We start from the raw sequence: 15,714 nt of genomic DNA, 5'->3' as shown, positions 1-15,714 counted from the left end.
TTAAAAAAAAGCTAAAAAAAAACAATAAAACTGGCACAAAAATGGGCATCAAAGTGGGCACCAAAGAGCGCTGAAGAAAGGGTTAAATGCCTTTGGGCCACTGATCTCACACTGCAGACATATAGAACAGGGCGCCCCAAATCAAAACCTGTTATTTCCAGCCTGGCCCAAATGGGTTCTGGGCACCAGAATTTGCATCGAAGTGGGCAAACAGCCCATTTTCACGGATTTGAATAACTGATGTTTTTAAGGGGTTAAATGCCTTTGGGCCACTGATCTGACACGTAAAATACACAGATAGTGATGCCCTGCATCTGGAGCGCCCCCAGACGCAGGGCCGCGGGTTACTCGGTACCGGTCCTCTGCTGGCTCAGTTCTGGGGATATCACGGTGGCTGGACCCGGTCCGTGACCCTGCTAAGGGGTGTCCAATGAAAGGTGGTGGTAGTCTGTCAAGGTTTCGTGACGCCACCTGTGGTATTCGGTCAGGGTGACCGATGCTGCTTGGGGTCCACTGGGGTGATGTGATGGCAGCTAGATGGTGTAACTTCCCACAGGTGAAGTATGTCCCCAGGGCTTCCCAGTAAGGTGGATAGTGATGGTGTGAGGTGCAGACAAGAGGACACAGGGTTGCAGTCTCTTTACCTCTTTACTGAAGACTTCAGGATCCGCAATCCAGAGCACAGTTAACAGGGCTATCTGAGACCGGCCGGTCCGATGGCACATCCAGAGTTCCCTTCACAGGTGGAAATAGTTGCCTACCAATAGCACCTGTGTGTTGTAGTGCTACCCTGCTGAGCATTCGGAATAGTCCTCACAACTTCTGTTCTCGTTCGTTCGTTCTAGTTCTTTCTATTTAGTTTCAGATGTTACTAGTTTCTCGTCCCCCAGGTATGTTATGGCTAGGAGACACCCGTATGACGGGAAGGCTCGGAGTTCTTTCGGGACCCTAAAGATGCCCCTCTCCACGCGTTGCCCCCTATGTCTGCGTAGGAAATTTAAGGTAGACAGCCATCCTATAATTAACTGTCCTGCGGAGTTTGAAGTAAGGTGTAGAGTCAGTTACTTCCTCGGTGTTCCGGCCACAGGCTATGTGCCTCAGTAGGATGTTGCCGTTCTCGGGGCACGACTCCTACTGGCTCTCCTTTGTGCTTGATCTCGTTTCCCACTGTTCCACAATATCCTTCTCTTTGTGTCTCTTTCTTTGGATACCGCCGCAAGGTAGTGCAGGCGCGGTTCTGTAACGTTGTTCTGTTCGCTAGGCACCTGCCAGGTTCCCACGCCCGACAGGGACCCCTGTAGTCTTCTCCCTGCAGCACCCCCGGCCAAGGGGCGCTACATGAATCCAACCCATTCAGCTTCTGATCTAACTTCCTATCCAACCCCTAGTTTTACCAGTGTGAGGAGTGGCCCAATAAATAAAGCCTTTTTCTCCCCCTAGTGGCCGGAGTGTGAAGTGTAATGTGTGCTGGTGATACATGGTCAGTAGAACTCCTTTTGTGCCATCAGACGTACCATCACTCCCCTTAGTGGCAGAGCGACGTTACTGCAACAACCAGATCTCTGGGGCGCTGCACATCAAACCCAGGTCCCTTATGCCTGGCTCAAATGGGTTCTGGGCACCAGAACTGGCATCAAAGTGGGCAAACAGCCCATTTTCACAGATTTGAATAAGTAACTGATGTTTTTAAGGGGTTAAATGCCTTTGGGCCACTGATACGACACTTAAAATACACAGAAAGTGATGCCCTGCATCAAACCCATGTCCTTTAAGCCTGGCCCAAATGGGTTCTGGGCACCAGAACTGGCATCAAAGTGGGCAAACAGCCCATTTTCACAGATTTGAATAAGTACCTGATGTATTTAAGGGGTTAAATGCCTTTGGGCCACTGATACGACACTTAAAATACACAGACAGTGATACCCTGCATCAAACCCAGGTCCCTTTAACCTGGCCCAAATACTTTCTGGGCACCAGAACTGGCATCAAAGTGGGCAAACAGCCCATTTTCACAGATTTGAATAAGTAACTAATGTTTTTAAGGGGTTAAATGCCTTTGTTCCACTGATCTGACACTTAAAATACACAGATAGTGATGCCCTGCATCAAACCCAGGTTCCCCCAGCCTGGCCCAAATGGGTTCTGGGTACCAGAACTGGCATCAAATTTGGCAAACAGCCCATTTTCACAGATTTGAATAAGTAACTGATGTTTTTAAGGGGTTAAATGCCTTTGGGCCACTGATACCACAGTGCATACATACAGAACATGGAGCCTCACATCAAAAACAAGTCCCTCCAGCCTGGCCCAAATGGGTTCTGGGCACCAGATTTGGCATCGAAGTGGGCAAACAGCCCTTTTTCACAGATTTTACATATTCATGTAAAAAAAGAATAAAAAAAAAATATGGGATATACCGTACTTACCCTCCGACGGCCGGCGGCTCTCAGCGGTGCAAGGGCCGGCCTCCGATCCTAAGGATGCATTGAGCGAAGAACCTTCGGTGACGTCACGGTCACGCGACCGCGACATCATCAAAGGTCCTTAGTTCAATGCATCCTTAGGATCGGAGGCCGCCGCTTGCACCGCTGAGAGCCGCCGGCCGTCGGAGGGTAAGTATATCCCATATTTTTTTTTTATTCTTTTTTTACATGAATATGGATCCCAGGGCCTGAAGGAGAGTCTCCTCTCCTTTAGATCCTGGGAACCATACAGGACCGCTCCCTGCACATGCCGTACCCGGCGTATAAGACGACCTCCGACTTTTGAGATAATTTGCAGGGGTTACAAAGTCATCTTATACGCTGGAAAAAACGGTACATTACAGATTACAAAATAAAATAGGATTAACTTTGAAAAGAGAACTTGCAGGTTATGTCATGGTATCATCTTGGCTGGCCTGTGGCTTAGGCCGGGATCACACGTGAGAAACATGTCCGTGTCTCGCATGTGAAACCCAAGCTCTGGCGTCGGCACTCCAGAGCGGAGAGTGCGGCCGCATAGCAACACATGGAGCCGCTTGGGTTTCACATACGAGACACGGACGTGTTTCTCGCATGTGTGATCCCGGCCTTAGGAGGATAAATACATCCAGATGCATGGAACAGCTTTGCCAAGCTGTGTTAGATCGCTTCCCGGCCAAGACTGATGGCTGGTCTAAGAGTATAGTGACTTATACTTCTGAGCTTGTGACATCACTAAAGGGCTGGTTAATGATATGCACTGATCGGATAGTTCTTTATATTATTCCAAGGTCTCAGACAAAGGCATTCCTGAGTGAGAGGGGAGGGACAACGGGTGGCTTTGCCGGATTGGTCACCTGCAGTTTAAAGCCACACCCTGCCCACCATTAGTATCAGGTTGCCCAGTCTCTATCATAGGCTTTGTTTCCGATAGGAGTGAAGCTGAGGGGGGAAGGGACTTGTTTTTGATGTGAGGCTCCATGTTCTGTATGTATGCACTGTGGTATCAGTGGCCCAAAGGCATTTAACCCCTTAAAAACATCAGTTAGTTATTCAAATCTGTGAAAATGGGCAGTTTCCCCATTTTATTGCTAGTTATGGTGCCCAGAACCCATTTGGGCCAGGCTGGAGATAACTGGTTTTGATGTGGGGTGCCCTGTTCTATATGTCTGCAGTGTGAGATCAGTGGCCCAAAGGCATTTAACCCCTTAAATACATCAGGTACTTATTCAAATCTGTGAAAATTGGCTGTTTGCCCACTTTGATGCCTGTTCTGGTGCCCAGAACCCATTTGGGCCAGGCTGGAGGGACCTGGGTTTGATGCAGGGCATCACTTTCTGTGTATTTTAAGTGTCAGATCAGTGGCCCAAAGGCATTTAACCCTTTCTTCAGCGCTCTTTGGTGCCAACTTTGATGCCCATTTTTGTGCCAGTTTTATTGTTTTTTTGTAGCCTTTTTAAGCGTATTCACATCAGGGCAGCTCGCTGCAATGTGTTTTATTATTGTGATGATTATGTTTTGTTGTTAAACCTATAAAAAACAGAAAAGAAAAAATTGACGAATAAGAAACTGACGAATAAGAAACCAACTTCAGCCTCGTTTGTTAATCACAGTTGCTACAAGAAAGCACAAGCCCTCATACGGCTGTGTGGAAAAATAAGAAATGGCTCCTGAGACAGGGGAGAAAAAACCAATCTGGTCTGGGTTAAAGTGAGCACCCTGCGCTGCCGCCGTGGGACAGGGGAACCTGCCGCGTTGTGGCCGGCAATGAACCTCCAGCAGCGGCGCCGCACACACGGCCGGCAGGCAGCGCGCTGCGTCACGTGATTGGGATGTCACATGACCCCTAGTCACACACACGTCAGAGCCGGAGCCTCAGAGCGGACGGGGCGGCCGCTTCCCTCCCGAGTGTCGGTGCAGCGCTATGGACGGCAGGTACCCCGAGTACCAGATCCGATACTGCCCCGGCTGGGTGGCGCTGGTGCAGGTAAGGGCGGACATGTTACCCAGGCCTCAGTCCTAGTGACTGCCCGCCCGGTGTAATGTACCGGGCTGGGGGAGGGGAAGTGGCGTGTGCAGGATGTCAGCGCTGCCCCTAGTGCTGCGGGTGATGGAGGGGCGTCCTGCTATCTGGGAGCCTGTCTGTCTGTCTGTCTGTCTGTGCCAGTGTAGATGTAGTCACTGGTGCTGGATGTCAGACTACGCACATAACGATCTCTGCAATGTGTCACTACAGGTGTGTGCTGCAGAATGTGTGACTACAGGTGTGTGCTGCAGAATGTGTGACTACAGGTGTGTGCTGCAGAATGTGTGACTACAGGTGTGTGCTGCAGAATGTGTGACTACAGGTGTGTGCTGCAGAATGTGTGACTACAGGTGTGTGCTGCAGAATGTGTGACTACAGGTGTGTGCTGCAGAATGTGTGACTACAGGTGTGTGCTGCAGAATGTGTGACTACAGGTGTGTGCTGCAGAATGTGTGACTACAGGTGTGTGCTGCAGAATGTGTGACTACAGGTGTGTGCTGCAGAATGTGTGACTACAGGTGTGTGCTGCAGAATGTGTGACTACAGGTGTGTGCTGCAGAATGTGTGACTACAGGTGTGTGCTGCAGAATGTGTGACTACAGGTGTGTGCTGCAGAATGTGTGACTACAGGTGTGTGCTGCAGAATGTGTGACTACAGGTGTGTGCTGCAGAATGTGTGACTACAGGTGTGTGCTGCAGAATGTGTGACTACAGGTGTGTGCTGCAGAATGTGTGACTACAGGTGTGTGCTGCAGAATGTGTGACTACAGGTGTGTGCTGCAGAATGTGTCACTACAGGTGTGTGCTGCAGAATGTGTCACTACAGGTGTGTGCTGCAGAATGTGTCACTACAGGTGTGTGCTGCAGAATGTGTGACTACAGGTGTGTGCTGCAGAATGTGTGACTACAGGTGTGTGCTGCAGAATGTGTGACTACAGGTGTGTGCTGCAGTCACTACAGGTGTGTGCTGCAGAATGTGTGCAGAATGTGTAACTACAGGTGTGTGCTGCAGAATGTGTCACTGCAGGTGTGTGCTGCAGAATGTGTCACTGCAGGTGTGTGCTGCAGAATGTGTCACTGCAGGTGTGTGGCAGAATGTGTCACTGCAGGTGTGTGTGGCAGAATGTGTCACTGCAGGTGTGTGCTGCAGAATGTGTCACTGCAGGTGTGTGCTGCAGAATGTGTCTCTACAGGTGTGTGCTGCAGAATGTGTCACTACAGGTGTGTGCTGCAGTCACTACAGGTGTGTGCTGCAGAATGTGTGCAGAATGTGTAACTACAGGTGTGTGCTGCAGAATGTGTCACTACAGGTGTGTGCTGCAGAATGTGTCACTGCAGGTGTGTGCTGCAGAATGTGTCACTGCAGGTGTGTGCTGCAGAATGTGTCACTGCAGGTGTGTGGCAGAATGTGTCACTGCAGGTGTGTGTGGCAGAATGTGTCACTGCAGGTGTGTGCTGCAGAATGTGTCACTGCAGGTGTGTGCTGCAGAATGTGTCTCTACAGGTGTGTGCTGCAGAATGTGTCACTACAGGTGTTTGCTGCAGTCACTACAGGTGTGTGCTGCAGAATGTGTGCAGAATGTGTAACTACAGGTGTTTGCTGCAGAATGTGTCACTACAGGTGTGTGCTGCAGAATGTGTCACTGCAGGTGTGTGCTGCAGAATGTGTCACTGCAGGTGTGTGGCAGAATGTGTCACTGCAGGTGTGTGCTGCAGAATGTGTCACTGCAGGTGTGTGCTGCAGAATGTGTCACTGCAGGTGTGTGCTGCAGAATGTGTCACTGCAGGTGTGTGCTGCAGAATGTGTGACTGCAGGTGTGTGCTGCAGAATGTGTGACTGCAGGTGTGTGCTGCAGAATGTGTGACTGCAGGTGTGTGCTGCAGAATGTGTGACTGCAGGTGTGTGCTGCAGAATGTGTGACTGCAGGTGTGTGCTGCAGAATGTGTGACTGCAGGTGTGTGCTGCAGAATGTGTGACTGCAGGTGTGTGCTGCAGAATGTGTGCAGAATGTGTGACTGCAGGTGTGTGCTGCAGAATGTGTGACTGCAGGTGTGTGCTGCAGAATGTGTGACTGCAGGTGTGTGCTGCAGAATGTGTGACTGCAGGTGTGTGCTGCAGAATGTGTGACTGCAGGTGTGTGCTGCAGAATGTGTGACTGCAGGTGTGTGCTGCAGAATGTGTGACTGCAGGTGTGTGCTGCAGAATGTGTGACTGCAGGTGTGTGCTGCAGAATGTGTGACTGCAGGTGTGTGCTGCAGAATGTGTGACTGCAGGTGTGTGCTGCAGAATGTGTGACTGCAGGTGTGTGCTGCAGAATGTGTGACTGCAGGTGTGTGCTGCAGAATGTGTGACTGCAGGTGTGTGCTGCAGAATGTGTGACTGCAGGTGTGTGCTGCAGAATGTGTGACTGCAGGTGTGTGCTGCAGAATGTGTGACTGCAGGTGTGTGCTGCAGAATGTGTGACTGCAGGTGTGTGCTGCAGAATGTGTGACTGCAGGTGTGTGCTGCAGAATGTGTGACTGCAGGTGTGTGCTGCAGAATGTGTGACTGCAGGTGTGTGCTGCAGAATGTGTGACTGCAGGTGTGTGCTGCAGAATGTGTGACTGCAGGTGTGTGCTGCAGAATGTGTGACTGCAGGTGTGTGCTGCAGAATGTGTGACTGCAGGTGTGTGCTGCAGAATGTGTGACTGCAGGTGTGTGCTGCAGAATGTGTGACTGCAGGTGTGTGCTGCAGAATGTGTCACTGCAGGTGTGTGCTGCAGAATGTGTCACTGCAGGTGTGTGCTGCAGAATGTGTCACTGCAGGTGTGTGCTGCAGAATGTGTCACTGCAGGTGTGTGCTGCAGAATGTGTCACTGCAGGTGTGTGCTGCAGAATGTGTCACTGCAGGTGTGTGCTGCAGAATGTGTCACTGCAGGTGTGTGCTGCAGAATGTGTCACTGCAGGTGTGTGCTGCAGAATGTGTCACTGCAGGTGTGTGCTGCAGAATGTGTCACTGCAGGTGTGTGCTGCAGAATGTGTCACTGCAGGTGTGTGCTGCAGAATGTGTCACTGCAGGTGTGTGCTGCAGAATGTGTCACTGCAGGTGTGTGCTGCAGAATGTGTCACTGCAGGTGTGTGCTGCAGAATGTGTCACTGCAGGTGTGTGCTGCAGAATGTGTCACTGCAGGTGTGTGCTGCAGAATGTGTCACTGCAGGTGTGTGCTGCAGAATGTGTCACTGCAGGTGTGTGCTGCAGAATGTGTCACTGCAGGTGTGTGCTGCAGAATGTGTCACTGCAGGTGTGTGCTGCAGAATGTGTGACTGCAGGTGTGTGCTGCAGAATGTGTGACTGCAGGTGTGTGCTGCAGAACGTGTCACTGCAGGTGTGTGCTGCAGAACGTGTCACTGCAGGTGTGTGCTGCAGAACGTGTCACTGCAGGTGTGTGCTGCAGAACGTGTCACTGCAGGTGTGTGCTGCAGAACGTGTCACTGCAGGTGTGTGCTGCAGAACGTGTCACTGCAGGTGTGTGCTGCAGAACGTGGCACTGCAGGTGTGTGCTGCAGAACGTGGCACTGCAGGTGTGTGCTGCAGAACGTGGCACTGCAGGTGTGTGCTGCAGAACGTGGCACTGCAGGTGTGTGCTGCAGAACGTGGCACTGCAGGTGTGTGCTGCAGAACGTGTGTGCTGCAGAACGTGTCACTACAGGTGTGTGCTGCAGAACGTGTCACTACAGGTGTGTGCTGCAGAACGTGTCACTACAGGTGTGTGCTGCAGAACGTGTCACTACAGGTGTGTGCTGCAGAACGTGTCACTACAGGTGTGTGCTGCAGAACGTGTCACTACAGGTGTGTGCTGCAGAACGTGTCACTACAGGTGTGTGCTGCAGAACGTGTCACTACAGGTGTGTGCTGCAGAACGTGTGTGCTGCAGAACGTGTCACTACAGGTGTGTGCTGCAGAATGTGTCACTACAGGTGTGTGCTGCAGAATGTGTCACTGCAGGTGTGTGCTGCAGAATGTGTCACTGCAGGTGTGTGCTGCAGAATGTGTCACTGCAGGTGTGTGCTGCAGAATGTCACTGCAGGTGTGTGCTGCAGAATGTGTGCAGAATGTGTCACTTCAGGTGTGTGCTGCAGAATGTGTCTCTACAGGTGTGTGCTGCAGAATGTGTCACTACAGGTGTGTGCTGCAGTCACTACAGGTGTGTGCTGCAGAATGTGTGCAGAATGTGTCACTACAGGTGTGTGCTGCAGAATGTGTCACTGCAGGTGTGTGCTGCAGAATGTGTCACTGCAGGTGTGTGGCAGAATGTGTCACTGCAGGTGTGTGCTGCAGAATGTGTCACTACAGGTGTGTGCTGCAGAATGTGTCACTGCAGGTGTGTGCTGCAGAATGTGTGCAGAATGTGTCACTACAGGTGTGTGCTGCAGAATGTGTCACTACAGGTGTGTGCTGCAGAATGTGTCACTACAGGTGTGTGCTGCAGAATGTGTCTCTACAGGTGTGTGCTGCAGAATGTGTCACTACAGGTGTGTGCTGCAGTCACTACAGGTGTGTGCTGCAGAATGTGTGCAGAATGTGTCACTACAGATGTGTGCTGCAGAATGTGTCACTACAGGTGTGTGCTGCAGAATGTGTCACTACAGGTGTGCGGCAGAATGTGTCACTGCAGGTGTGCGCTGCAGAATGTGTCACTGCAGGTGTGCGCGGCAGAATGTGTCACTGCAGGTGTGCGCGGCAGAATGTGTCACTGCAGGTGTGTGCTGCAGAATGTGTCACTGCAGGTGTGTGCTGCAGAATGTGTCACTGCAGGTGTGTGCTGCAGAATGTGTCACTGCAGGTGTGTGCTGCAGAATGTGTCACTGCAGGTGTGTGCTGCAGAATGTGTCACTGCAGGTGTGTGCTGCAGAATGTGTCACTGCAGGTGTGTGCTGCAGAATGTGTCACTGCAGGTGTGTGCTGCAGAATGTGTCACTGCAGGTGTGTGCTGCAGAATGTGTCACTGCAGGTGTGTGCTGCAGAATGTGTCACTGCAGGTGTGTGCTGCAGAATGTGTCACTGCAGGTGTGTGCTGCAGAATGTGTCACTGCAGGTGTGTGCTGCAGAATGTGTCACTGCAGGTGTGTGCTGCAGAATGTGTCACTGCAGGTGTGTGCTGCAGAATGTGTCACTGCAGGTGTGTGCTGCAGAATGTGTCACTGCAGGTGTGTGCTGCAGAATGTGTCACTGCAGGTGTGTGCTGCAGAATGTGTCACTGCAGGTGTGTGCTGCAGAATGTGTCACTGCAGGTGTGTGCTGCAGAATGTGTCACTGCAGGTGTGTGCTGCAGAATGTGTCACTGCAGGTGTGTGCTGCAGAATGTGTCACTGCAGGTGTGTGCTGCAGAATGTGTCACTGCAGGTGTGTGCTGCAGAATGTGTCACTGCAGGTGTGTGCTGCAGAATGTGTCACTGCAGGTGTGTGCTGCAGAATGTGCCACTGCAGGTGTGTGCTGCAGAATGTGCCACTGCAGGTGTGTGCTGCAGAATGTGCCACTGCAGGTGTGTGCTGCAGAATGTGCCACTGCAGGTGTGTGCTGCAGAATGTGCCACTGCATGTGTGTGCTGCAGAATGTGCCACTGCAGGTGTGTGCTGCAGAATGTGCCACTGCAGGTGTGTGCTGCAGAATGTGCCACTGCAGGTGTGTGCTGCAGAATGTGCCACTGCAGGTGTGTGCTGCAGAATGTGCCACTGCAGGTGTGTGCTGCAGAATGTGCCACTGCAGGTGTGTGCTGCAGAATGTGCCACTGCAGGTGTGTGCTGCAGAATGTGCCACTGCAGGTGTGTGCTGCAGAATGTGCCACTGCAGGTGTGTGCTGCAGAATGTGCCACTGCAGGTGTGTAACTACAGGTGTGTGCTGCAGAATGTGTCACTGCAGGTGTGTGCTGCAGAATGTGTCACTGCAGGTGTGTGCTGCAGAATGTGTGACTGCAGGTGTGTGCTGCAGAATGTGTGACTGCAGGTGTGTGCTGCAGAATGTGTCACTGCAGGTGTGTGCTGCAGAATGTGGGCAGATGTGTCACTTTACATGTGTGTGCTGTAGAATGTGCGCAGATGTGTAACTACAGGTGTGTGCTGCAGAATGTGCGCAGATGTGTCGTGCATGCTGTTGTATTTCGAGTGCAGCTTTGCTGAGAATTTCACTTTCTGCAGCACATTTATAAAGAATTGGCGCCCTGCTGTAATACATTATTGGATGACATGCAAGCCCCATGCTTTCCATGCACTTCGTGCAATTCTGTAGCCTTCCCCACTGAAGCCAGTAGAGAATAGGTGTAGTCATGAAATATCGCCTGCTGCGGCTTTGTCGCCTCCCAGTATGCCCTGAGTTTTTGGCAGCATTATGTGAATGTCTTTTTCTTTCTTCCATTGGCCATAATCTTTTCAGACTTTGGTCGAAGTTCCATCACTTCTCCTGTAATGGAGAAGTTGTTTTTCCAGCTTCTACTATCAAACAGTCTGTGATGGCATCTAAGTACCGTCTGATTTTTTTTTTTCCTTGCAGAACCATAGAATTCCACTGGGGAATTTGATACTACACTTGGATCAATATCTAACCTGTCTCCTCGATTTTTCATGAATCGCTTGGTGGTCCGACATAATAAAAATCAAATATGTGAACAGCTCTATCTGTGAAAGACTGACGTGTGAATGAGCCCATAGGCTGTTTGTCACGTCATCAGGGCCTTGTGTCCAACTCCTCTCACCCTGAAGGCCAATCAGATGAATTTTCATCCATGTAATACATGGACCTGGACATCCCTGTTTTCTCAGAATCCGAGTCTCTGTTTGTGGCTGACAGAGGTTTCTTGTGGACCTAATCTCGGTGATGTCGATAAGCCTTGAGGGTCAGATCCGGATTCCCTATGTAAAATTGTGCACACGGTGTTATTCGGAGTCAGAGTTTTCCAAGACTAAGCCCCTTCAGGAACAAGCCAGTGATTGTTTTTCTGTAGTAGCTTCGCTAGGCTATTGCCGTCATTCTTGCGGCATCTTTCTTCTGTACTGTGACGTATAGAGAGCGTTCAGCTTCTTTGAACCACTTTAGTGACACAAGGTACAACACTTGGCTTTGGCATTGCTGTGCGCTATGTTCATTTTGTGGGGCGCTTTCCCAAGACATCGTTTGCACATACCCTTAGCATGGTAGAGGTGATAAATGGCAACCAGAGCGTGTACTGTACAGAATATGGGCTCCAGGAACTCATTAAAAGCTACAGGAAGCGACTAGAGGCTGTTATTTTTGCAAAAGGAGGATCTACTAAATATTAATGTCACTTTTCTGGTGGGGTGCCCATACTTATGCACCTGTCAAATTTTGTTTGAATGCAGATTGCACATTTTCTGTTAAAACAATAAACCTCATTTCAAGGCAGAAACATTACTGTGTCCAACAGTTATTAGATATATGAAACTGAAATAGCTGTTGCAAAAAAAAACAATTTTTATAAAACATTAAGCTTAAGATTAATAGGGGTGCACAATCTTTTTCATATAACTGTATATAGCAGCCACGCGGTATCTAAGACAGCCCACGTAGTATTTAGCAGTGTGGGCACCATATCCCTGTTAAAAAAAATAATTAAAATAAAAAATAGTTATATACTCACCTGCCGGCGGGATCCAGCGTAGATCCAGCAAACTTCTGGTGATGCGCGCGCGGCTGCCGCCATCTTGCGTTCCCAGGATGCATTGCGAAATTACCCAGATCACTTAGCGGTCTCGCGAGACCGCAAAGTTTGCTGGGTAATTTCACAATGCATCTCTGGGAACGGAAGCTGGTGTCAGGCGCGAGCGCATCGTCGGACTTGCAGGTTTTTTTTTATTTATTTTTTTATTATTTTTAACATTAGATCTTTTTACAATAGTAAAAAGTTGGTCACACAGGGTTAATAGCGGCAGTAACGGAGTGAGTTACCCGCGGCATAACGCGGTCCGTTACCGCTGGCATTAACCCTGTGTAAGCGGTGACTGGAGGGGAGTATGGAGCGGGCGCTGACTGCGGGGAGTATGGAGCGTGCGCCGGGCACTGACTGCAGGGGAGTAGGGAGGGACTAATCGGACTGTGGCTGTCACTGATTGGTCGCGGCAGCCATGACAGGCAGCTGGCGAGACCAATCAGCGACTTGCATTTGGATGACAGACAGAGGCCGCAACCAATGAATATCCAAGCCAGACAGACAGAAGGACAGACGGAAGCGACCCTTAGACAATTATATAGTAGATACTCTATTTAAGGATCTGATTCGGAAGGGTGGACGGGCAGGCATCAAATTAGAGCATCTGCAGAGATCAAAGGACAAGTGTGGTTTGGATGGTCCCTAACCCCTGGATATATTCTATAGCCTCCCAATGTCAGCACCTGGTGGGCTGGGGAGAATCTAGCCAAAATACATCAGCTGGGATAATCACTGAATATATAGTGGGGAAGGGTCCATTGTTGGCTAGTTTGGAAGCGGGTAGCTTTAGATTGAACCAAGAAAAATTCCCAACCATAATTATGATGGGGAAAGTTTGGCCGAAAATTAAACAGTCAGTGGAGGGGGTGACAGAATTTACGCGATATGCATCAATTTGGTTTGACCCTAGAATGACGGAGCTCATGAGATTGCGGGGGTTTGGTCAGTGGAGGCGTATTGGCATTTGGTTCTTGTCTGTTGTTCGATGGTGTTATTAAAACGTTTGAAATGCTCAGGAATAAGTTTCCTCTGAGCCAGAAGCAAAGAAGAAACAAAACGAAGTGTCACGTGTGGTTCTGCAGTCAGATAGTTTGCTGAATCTCATAGGACCTCGGAGGAATTCGAGGGGGTTCATCACTTTGATGTACAGGGGCCTGTTGGACACTTTTTTCCTGAGAAATCCGTTAATGTTGAGGGAAAAATGGATGGCAGATCTGGGTCCTTTGTCGGAGTCTCAGTGGGAGTCCATATTACAATATGTTCCCAAGGCTTCCTTAAGTGAGGCTAAAAGGATGTCACAGCTATATTTAGTCTATAGAGTTTACAGGACCCCATTATGGATGATGAAGGCAGGTCTGAGAGGAGACTCAAAATGTTCAAGGTGTTCTGAGGAAGGAGCCGACCTTCTACACGTGATGTGGTCCTGTTCTCGCCTTCAGCTTTTTTGGGTGAAAGTGCTCAATCTGATTCAAGAAGTGTTGGGGTAAATATTGTGCGTAACCCGCTGACTTTTCCTCTTAGGATATGTGGATGATATTGCTACAGATGAATGTGGGAAACTGGCTATTGCAAGATTGCTATATGCTGCTAGGAAGCTTATTGCGATGCATTGGTTAGATGAAAAACCACCAGTCAGGAAAGAGTTTGTGAATAAAATAAACTTTATTGTTCTCATGGAAAGGAATATTTACATGAAGAGAGGTCAACATTCAAAATTTGAAAATGTGTGGGGCGGATGGATAGATTGTCCTGGTGTGGCGTCTGTTGAGCTGTTGCAGCGTAGGTTGGGAGTCGGATAATTGTCTCTGCAGATATTGTACTTGTGTGGCTGAGCTTTTGGGAAGCGGTGTATAAATTTATCAAGAGGAGATGTACCAGTTTGATAATAAAGGATATTGGGATGGTGTTTTGGGGGGGGGGGGGGTACTGGGTAAAGGGGCTAGTTCATGTTAATGAAAATGTTTCAATCTGCTTTGTAATTTTTGTATCTGTCTGAAGTTTATTACAATTTTGATATATGTCTTAATAAAAAGTACTTGATTAACCCCTTTCTACCATTGGACGTACTATTCCGTCCATGTGGGGTGGGCCCTACTTCCCAAGGACGGAATAGTACGTCCAGAGCGATCTGCCAGGCTCACGGGGGGAGCGCGGATGATCGCGGCCGGGTGTCAGCTGACATCCGGCACTATGTGCCAGGAGTGGTCACGGACTGCCCCCGGCACATTAATCCCCGGCACACTGCGATCAAACATGATCGCAGTGTTCCGGCGGTATAGGGAATCATCGCGCAGGGAGGGGGCTCCCTGCGTGCTTCCCTGAGACCCTTGGAGCAACACGATGTGATCGCGTTGCTCCGAGGGTCTATTACCTCCTCCTCCCTGCATGCCCGGATCCAAAATGGCCGAAAAGTAAAACAGTGCTCCTTCCCTTCCGAGCTCTTCCGTGCGCACAAACAGGGGTTTACCCCAATATATGGGGTATCAGCATACTCAGGACACATTGGACAACAACTTTTGTGGTCCAGTTTCTCCTATTACCCTTGGGAAAATACAAAACGGGCTAAAAAATAATTTTTGTGGAAAAAAAAGATTTTTTATTTTCACGGCTCTGCGTTATAAACTGTAGTGAAACACTTGGGGGTTCAAAGTTCTCACAACACATCTAGATAAGTTCCTTGGGGGGTTTCCAATATGGGGTCACTTGTGGGGAGTTTCTACTGTTTAGTTACATGAGGAGCTCTGCAAATGCAACGTGACGCCTGCAGACCAATCTATCTAAGTCTGCATTCCAAATGGCGCTCCTTCCCTTCCGAGCTCTGCCATGCGCCCAAACAGTGGTTCTCCCCACATATTGGGTATCGGCGTACTCAAGACAAATTTGACAACAACTTTTGGGGTTCAGTTTCAACTATTACCCCTGGAAAAATACAAAACTGGGGGCTAAAAAATAATTTTTGTGGGGAAAAAAAACATTTTTTATTTTCACAGCTCTGCGTTAAACTTGGGTATTCAAAGCTCTCACAACACATCTAGATGAGTTCCTTAGGGGGTCTACTTTCCAAAATGGTGTCACTAATGGGGGGTTTCAATGTTTAGGCACATCAGTGGCTCTCCAAACGCAATATGGCGTCCCATCTCAATTCCTGTCATTTTTGCATTGAAAGTCAAAAGGAGTTCCTTCCCTTCCGAGCTCTCCCTTGCGCCCAAACAGTTGTTTACCCCCATATATGGGGTATCAGCGTACTCAGGAAAAATTGTACAAGAACTTTTGGGGTCCAATTTCTTCTCTTACCCTTGGGAAAATAAAAAATTGGGGGCGAAATGATCATTTTTGTGAAAAAATATGATTTTTTATTTTTACTTCTCTGCATTATAAACTTCTGTGAACCACTTAATGGGACAAAGTGCTCACCACACATCTAGATAAGTTCCTTAGGGAGGTCTACTTTACAAAATGGTGTCACTTGTGGGGGGTTTCAATGTTTAGGCACATCAGTGGCTTTCCAAACGCAACATGGCGT

The 15,714-nt window shown here is 49.3% G+C and overlaps 1 protein-coding gene across 1 annotated transcript in view; it reads left to right on the top strand.

Annotated features, from left to right (window-relative positions):
* Window positions 1-4,306: 4,306 nt before the first annotated feature.
* MAT2B (methionine adenosyltransferase 2 non-catalytic beta subunit) overlaps window positions 4,307-15,714 on the top strand; it is a 46,018-nt gene continuing 34,610 nt past the window's right edge. The window contains exon 1 of the mRNA XM_069763921.1: window positions 4,307-4,449. Coding sequence (XP_069620022.1) covers window positions 4,387-4,449 — 63 coding nt within the window. The 5' untranslated portion in view covers window positions 4,307-4,386. The remainder of the gene's footprint in view (window positions 4,450-15,714) is intronic.

The sequence above is a fragment of the Ranitomeya imitator genome, chromosome 4 (genome assembly GCF_032444005.1).
Source record: "Ranitomeya imitator isolate aRanImi1 chromosome 4, aRanImi1.pri, whole genome shotgun sequence".
NCBI classification, from domain to species: Eukaryota; Metazoa; Chordata; class Amphibia; order Anura; family Dendrobatidae; genus Ranitomeya; species Ranitomeya imitator.
This window is presented reverse-complemented; position numbering and strand designations above follow the sequence as displayed.